Genomic DNA, 8,180 nt, shown 5'->3' with positions numbered 1-8,180 from the left:
ATTAAAAAAAACAATTAATCATGAACTCAAAATAAAGTCACATAACAATAAAAATAAAAATAACCATGATATTATTTTAAAAAGGAGTTGTTATTAACACTTTAAAAAAAGCATAATACCTCAAATACTATTTTTTTAAGTTAATAGCTCATCATTTTTGTTTTATTAATGATAAATTTTGTTATTTAAGGATATTTTACATGGGGTGTAAAACTAAATTTTTATTAAACTCATTATCTACGACTAGAACTTCTCACTTACTAGTGAAAAGAATACCACTGTAAGAGCTAGTAAGAGTTTCAATAAACATTAACTTAAGCAAACCAGCAACCGATACAATCATCATCTAGAAAAGCATTTTGAATGAAATCAGAACTTCTACCAAAGATTATTACGCAATAGAATCGAAGATGGAATCTATTAATCAAATATTCAGACAATAACTATAATTTCTTAGATAAGGGCCTAAACTAACTAGAGTAGATTTTTTTTTCCTTAAAAAACGGAAACAATTAGTGGCAAATTACAGTTATCCACCAATTTTCAACTTAAACATTTAAAATATAATAGATATAACTTAAGTTGATTAGAGCATCATGCACTTCACTTTGAATTTTTATTTTATACATAATTAAGTGAGTTAGAGCATTACGCAATCACCTACTTTGCACTCAAGTACGAGTTTTCATTTTCATTATTCATATGAGTTAGTGAATTTGATCCCCCCCCAAAAAAATGAGCTAGTGAAAAACTTTTAGGCTTTTTAGCCAAAATGATCTTTGAAATTGACATAACTCTTCACTTTGGTTTATGAGATTTGAGATCAATAGAAGTAGCTTTTGAGTTTGCTCACTATCAATCATTTTAGTTGTTCGGTGGAAAAATCTGTTAAATAAAGACCAAAATGACAAAAATATCCTCAAGTTAATAAACAATGAACCAAAATAATTCAACAAAATTTGAAGGTATTTTTGTCGTTTTATCTTGTTTTACAAAATGATCAAAATAATTGATAATAGACAAACTTAATGATCTCTTCTATTGATTTCAAATCTCAAAGACTTTTCCACGAATGAAAAAAAGAATAAAACCAATCAAATCAAACATATGTTTTATATTGGCCAACATTTTACATAGTAAAAGAGAGAAAAAGGAAATCTATAAAAGTCCAAGTCAGAGAACGTGAAAAAGGGCAAACGCGGCCACCATAGAAAGAGCCAAACCATTACCATGGTATAAAAAGAGGACCAAATCACCAATTCAACTCATCATCCCAAGATCCATTCATAAATTCTACACCCACAGATTTCTGAGATTTTCTCAGAAAATTCACATTCACTCAATAACTCATTCACTTTTTCTCATCTTTTTTTTTTTTTTTTTATCAAAAATTATATAATAATTAGGGAACCAAAAAAGTAAAAAAACTGAACACTTAAGTTGAAGCCATTGGCCAAAAACAAAGGGCAATACTTGCAATAGCAGCACAAGAAAACAACAAAGACCCTGCTCTGCGAGCCTGTGGTAATCTCCCCAAAGCATCTCTATACCGCTTATCTCAGAAATCTTATCCAAAGCTCTCACCTTTCCTCTGTCTTCTTCCTCCTCTCTCTCTGCAAATAAACCATATCTATATCCCTTCATTCTCTGCTTCCTCCTCCTCCTCTCCCTTTTTTTTGGTTTTTTCTCTCTGTATTTATATATCTAATAAGTAATATCCCCCTTCTCTCTCTCTTGGGTCAGGGTTTTGCTATCTTCTTATCTCCTTCCTCTCTGAAACCCTTGAGTAATCGCTGTGCTTATTGCATACCAGTATCCGATTCAATCGAGGGTTTTTCTCTTTTTTTTTTTACGGTTTTTTAACTTCTGGGGTTTTTTGGGTTTTTTCTTTTCTGCTCGACGATGGCGTTGGCGTCGGCTTTTCTGGAAATTCTTAGACGACCCACGATTGTGGAGGTGCTCGGTGAGTTGATGATGTTCATAACCCCTCTGTGGATTGCTGTGGTTGTTGGTGTTTTTGTTGGGTGGGCGTGGAAGCCCAAATGGGCGAACTTGGTTGGCCGAGAGCTGTTGGATAGCCCAATCACAAAACAAAAAGAATCCTCCTCTTCCTCGTCGTCCTCGCAGAGTTCGTCCACGTGTATCGGTTTGATTCCGGGGCTGAGCTCGTTGAAGTTTCAGCTGCCCAGTTGCATTCCATGGCCTGCCGACGAAAGGAATCCGAAAGAGGCGCTTTCTTTGCCACCTACCACCAATCCTGATTTCAGGTTTGTTGACTTTCTTGAGTGTTTTGGCTAATTTTACAACTTGGGTTTGCTTTAATTTTTCGAGTTTTGGTGTTTAATGTGTTCAATTTCGCAACTTTGATTAGTGTTTAATGTGTTAAATTGGGGATTTTTGTCAGTTTAACTTGTACGACTTAAGGTCTTTGGCTTAATTAGTGAATGTTATGATATGGCATGGCAGCTCCTCAAAGATTGAAAGAGAAAGTTCCGGTCATGTGAACAATGAGGATTTACGGCACATATGCCAGCTTGTTGAGGAGAAAGATGGAGGGCCTGCTTGGATTCATATGATGGATCGGTCTACCCCAACTATGCGCTATCAAGCTTGGCGAAGAGACCCCGAGGTAGCTATTTTACATTTCGTTGTATTCGATCCTCGATTATTTTTTCAATAGAAATATTGGTGGCTCTCAGATGCATAACCGTGTTTTGCTCACGTGTATTATGTTGGTGAGGTTAACTAACTGGATTTCATCTATATGTTCTAGACTGGACCTCCGCAATACCGCAGTAGTACTATATATGAGGACTGTACACCTGAGTTACTGAGGGATTTCTTTTGGGATGATGAGTTTCGAGTGAAGTGGGATGACATGCTTGTACATGCATCTACTTTGGAAGAATGTCCAACCACCGGAGCCATGTTGGTGCACTGGGTGCGCAAGGTAAGAACAATGATACTTTGTCTCCTTTGATTCTTGAGTTGTCGTTGCTGCATTGGCTTATTACTTAAATTGTTTCTTTGTTTTGGACACAGTTCCCATTCTTTTGTAGCGACAGAGAATACTTGATAGGTCGTCGCATTTGGGAAGCAGGACGGACATACTACTGCGTAACGAAGGTATGTAAACCGGAAGATCTAGCTATCTATATAAACCTCTCAGTTCAATGCACTATCTAGTCTAGTCACATATACAAGCCGCTGTAACCTATTATGCAGAAGAAAATTAATGTCAAAAGGATTCCTTTAGGGTCCAAATTTCATTATTTTTCTTGACAAGGCTGGGTGTCCTGTGTGAAATAATGACAGTTAATGCACTAGTTTTGGTTATATTTAGTATGTTAAAAGATTGTAGCTGTGAATAGTTGAAGTGCTAAGCTATTTGTAGTTTTCCGGTCAATGCATATTTAGTAATTTCTAACTCTAAATATTTTGTTGGTATATAATTTAGGGATTTGAACATTTGAAGGTACTGGTCGGTTTATTGTACTGAGTTCATATCTAAAGTAATTTGAATTCCTTCTGTGTGCTAATAAGTGGAGAGTCCTAAATGAAACTAGTTTTTTCGAGTTATTCTCCAGATTGTACATATTTGTAACTGTTGCAAGAATTCGTTTTGAGCTGATTGTGCGTAGTTTGGGAATAAAATAAGCGGTAGTGCTCGTCATGTAGAACGGTTCTGTTTTCAAGGTTATTAACTCGTGATGCGTAACCTAATGGTGTGATTTAACATGTTTCAGGGAGTACCCTCCTCTGCTGTACCAAGGCGTGACAAACCTAGACGTGTTGACTTGTACTATTCAAGTTGGTGCATTCGAGCAGGTAACGGAAGTCTTATAACATCTTAATGCTTTCTGAAATGAGAAACAAATCTGTCAATCTTCCTAAATGAAAGATATCTTTCTTTATTTACCTATTAAAAAATGGGATATCTCTTTGTTATGGTGTGCAATTGGCAGATTAATTTTTATTGATTCAAACTTTGAAAGTTCATATTGCTTTCTTTTTGTAATTGTGCTCTTGGGAACCATCACTAAGACTTGTATTGGTTGGGTATGAACCAGTTGAATCAAAGAGAGGGGATGGCCAGCTTACTGCATGTGAAATTTTACTCTATCATCACGAAGATATGGGTATCCCTTGGGAACTTGCAAAACTTGGAGTCCGGCAAGGTATGTGGGGAGCTGTTAAAAAGATCGAACCTGGCTTGCGTGCATATCAGAAGGAGAGAGCCTCTGAAGCCCCACTTTCACGGTGTGCTTACATGGCTCAGATCAACACCAAAGTCAGTGCAGACTACTTGAGATCTGTTGAAAACAGCACCGGCGATTCCATGGTGGTTGAAAAGTCAGATAAGTTGGATTCATCGGACAAACCAGAAGGGAAGAGCATACCTAAGCTTCTAGTTGTCGGTGGGGCTATTGCCCTTGCCTGTAGTCTTGACCGAGGGCTCTTAACAAAGGCAGTCATATTCGGAGTAGCCCGAAGATTTGCCAAAATTGGTAGGAGGTTCTGATTCCAGAGACGCCTGTTAATGCCGTTGTCAAGTGAAGTGAGGAACTGCCAAACGGTGGATCTCCACGCTTTGCCCCATTTCAAGAGGATTCCATTGGAGGTCTTATTCTTTGTCCTTTTTGTTTGAGCCATGAATACAACTTAATTGTAGAGGACCAGCCAGAGAGAGAAGTAAAAGAAATGTCTGGGAAGAAAGGAGAGTGATTGTATAGCCGTATTCGTTAAAGTTGGAAATGTGATTAAAGGATGTCTTGTGCTACAAGAATAACAGTAACCTTCAGCTTCTTTTGATGTTACATTTTCATTCTTTCAGTTCTAACGATCTTGAATTGCTTCATGCTTTCTTTGCATACAAACTTCAGAAACAATTGAACTTGACAGGGTTATGAAAAACCCAAGAAGGTTAATCTGAGATTGACTTCATGGAAAAACAAGAAATCAATCACAAGCTGCCACATGTCTACACTGGTTGGAGCGTGAACCGTGTAAAGTTAGTGGTCTTTGGTGCAACGGGAAATTTCGGGGATAAAAAAATGTGTGGAATTGTAAGCGCACGTGGTCCAGCAGTGAAGCACCCCAAAAAGTCATGGAAGTTTGAGGTCGCACTTCACACAATCACAGCCACCTCTGACCTCACAAAGTTGGCTGAATCCTTTTTTTCTTTTTACGGATCTGTGTTCTAATTAATACTGTCAAAGCAATCGATTATTGAGCAATTGGCCCCCTTCATCTAGGTTTCTATCTTAGTGGTCCTAGCGTCCTAGAACGGTAAAAAACTTACTTGTGTTCCGACGTCACGTGATGAGTGATATAGAAGCATAGACATCATTCTGTATCCAATTCGTGGAAGGGGTGTTCGTCTAGAGGAATATCCAGTGAGGAGGTTCTCTGGCTAACGAGCACACAGCTCCCCGAGAGGTTGGTGCCGGTTGATATCGTCTGTCGGGCTTCTGCTTATTGGCGGGCTGTAAGAGAAGGACAAAGTTAATTCTGAAATGTGCCTTTGTGGGGCCTTAGGTGTAGGCTTTGAGGCTCACAATCAAAATTAACTTTAAGAATTCAGGCGTGCCACTGTCGTCTTTAGCATGACAGATGTAAAACCGATGTTAAGTTTTATGGTGTATATATATATATATATATATATATATATATGCCCGAGCGACCCAGTTAGTTATGAAAGGTGCCTTTGTGGGGACTTAGGTGTAGGTCTTGAGGCTTCCCGTCAAAACTAACCGAATACTTGAACACATCTTGGTTGTTTCATTATTGCGTACGTATCACTCCCGTTATACGTTAATTACCCGAGCCCGCAGAGCAGAATGAAGTCAAATAGGTGCCTTTGTCAGGCCTTAGGTATAGGCCTTGAGGCTTCCTATCAAAGTTAATTCTATACTCAAGCATTCTGTGGGAATTATGATATAACAGAAGTAAAACTAGAGAATAAGCCAATTACTTGCGCCCCAAGTAACTTCAGACTTCTGATGATCAAAGATTGTCGTGGATGGGTTAAGTTCACATAAAGTTCTTTTTATGCCTTGAGATCAAGGACTTTTAAGTGGTCAATCTTGTTTGCCCGAATGATTAGAACTTAGAAGTCTTTTAATCATAAACTGGCTAGCAATAACTTGGATGCAGATGAAAACATACATCATAGTACTAGGTCTATGAATGAAAGACAACAACAAAGGAGGTCGGGCAAGGTTTCACCTTGTCGGGCAAGGCTGATCATCTTGCAACTTCCCCTCTTTGTGATTTACAAAGTGTTCGAATGCTAGAAAGGGAGATTGAAAGATGAATCTATATGAGGTGATCGATACTACAACAAGATTTAAACAAGGTAGCAGAGCTTTTACAAAGGATTTCTGGTGAAGGTTGATCCCAAAAGGGATGAAGATTGGGGGCTGACTACAGCTTCGTGAAGGCAAATCTGGTTTGAGCAGAGTTTGTGCTTGTATTTGTTTGGTTGATTGAGTGTCCTTGTCTCTGATTTTTCTTCCTCATTTTATAAACGATTTGGCTTGGCTGTCTGCAGTGTTGATTTTGCCCGAATGTATCTGAAGGGTAATGACTCATCAACTTTTTACTTGTACTGCCATTGTAAAGTACTTTTGGGCTGATTAGCTGGCTGGTCTACATCACTTGACCCCTAGGTAGGTGAGCAGGTAGTTTAAATGAGCTGCACCTGGTCGGGAAACAAGCCCTTTTTTGCTTCTGGACTTCGGTTGGACCTTGGACTTTTCCTTCTTCTGAACCTCCTTTTGGGCTTTCTTTTGGGCTAACCTCTTCTTAACCCAAAGTTCAAGTTTTATCCCAAACAGTGCCCCCTTCAATTAATATTCAGGCTGGAATTCTAGGCGCCAATATTGATTGAATAGCCACATGCCTGTATACCTGATCTCGGAACTTGTGTTTTCCAGATGGGATGAATGTGATCTTGCATCTCTTGCTCTTCTCATGACCTTTGAGCTATCCTCTGAGGTTCCTATAAATTCCAGCTCAAAACTTCTCCTGTCCAGCCAACAGATGATTTTCAACCTTCTCTTTTATCACCCTCCGACGTTTCTGCCTTCTTAGTCTTCTTCTAAACCTGGAAAATGGGTTCCTCTGGATTCAATTGCAGTTTCCTAAAACTCCATTTTTTGTGAGAAAAAGGATTTTCATCAAATATTTACTATCTCCAACACCTTTGGTCAGACACCCCGCTATCCCCAACACCTTTGGTCAGGCGGTTTTCTCCTGAGGGTTTGCCCTCTTACTCGTTGCTTTGATAAGTCGGGCTTCACCATCATATCCAATGATGATCCTTATCGAGGGTCCTCTACCAAGCTCATCTTGGCCACACAACCCGATCACCTGCCTGACCAGGTTTTGTCATGAAGATACCAGAAACTAGTCGAGATACCAACACAATGTAGAAGGAAAGAAACATGACACATTGAGACTTGCTCCGATGTAATTTTATCAACTTGTCGAAATGAATGAAGCATCATTTTAACAACTTTTATCTTTCTGTCTTCTTGAATGGTTAATGAATACACTGCATTCCAACACCTGCTTTATTTCTCATCTTCTTCAATATAACAATCCCTAACATCCCATAATGTAGGGCAATACCTTTTTAAGAATTTGACATTGATGGGAAGTTTCTGCCAATTTCCTTCAAGATCAGCCAAGTAATATCCTTCCTTGTCTAATACTTGACTAACAATAAAATGACCTTCCCATGTCGGGCTCCATTTCCCAAAGCCCCTAAGCTGAGCTCCTGGAGGGAGGACCGCCTTCCATACTAAATCTCCTTCCTTGAAAGACTTCAGTTTTACCTTCTTGTTATAAGCTCAGGCAACAGCTCTCTTCCCTTCCTGAATCTGGTTCAAGGCCTCAATTCGGGTTACATCTAAATCTTCAATCCCCTGACACATAGCTTCTATGTATTCTTCACTATGTAACCCGAATTGATTTTGAATTCTGACAGAACTTACATTGATTTCCATGGGAAGAACCGCATCTTGCCCGAAATCAAAGCATAAGGAGTTATCCCCGTTCCTGCCCGTTTAGAGGTTCGGTATGCCCACAAAGTATTCCCTAGCTTTTCATGCCACTTTTTCGGGCTATCTGTTACCATCTTTTTGATAATGTTTATCAAAATCTTGTTGCTGGCT

The 8,180-nt window shown here is 38.9% G+C and overlaps 1 protein-coding gene across 1 annotated transcript; it reads left to right on the top strand.

Moving 5' to 3' along the window:
* Positions 1-1,190: 1,190 nt before the first annotated feature.
* Positions 1,191-4,858, top strand: LOC103454832 (uncharacterized). Its single transcript, XM_008394429.4, has 6 exons — positions 1,191-2,267; positions 2,467-2,629; positions 2,774-2,950; positions 3,043-3,126; positions 3,747-3,828; positions 4,071-4,858. The coding sequence occupies exons 1-6, from the start codon at positions 1,903-1,905 to the stop codon at positions 4,520-4,522; spliced, it is 1,323 nt and encodes a 440-aa protein (XP_008392651.1). The 5' UTR covers positions 1,191-1,902; the 3' UTR covers positions 4,523-4,858.
* The last annotated feature ends 3,322 nt before the right edge of the window (positions 4,859-8,180 follow it).

The sequence above is a fragment of the Malus domestica genome, chromosome 14, assembly GCF_042453785.1.
Source record: "Malus domestica chromosome 14, GDT2T_hap1".
Classification (NCBI taxonomy): domain Eukaryota; kingdom Viridiplantae; phylum Streptophyta; class Magnoliopsida; order Rosales; family Rosaceae; genus Malus; species Malus domestica.
This window is presented reverse-complemented; position numbering and strand designations above follow the sequence as displayed.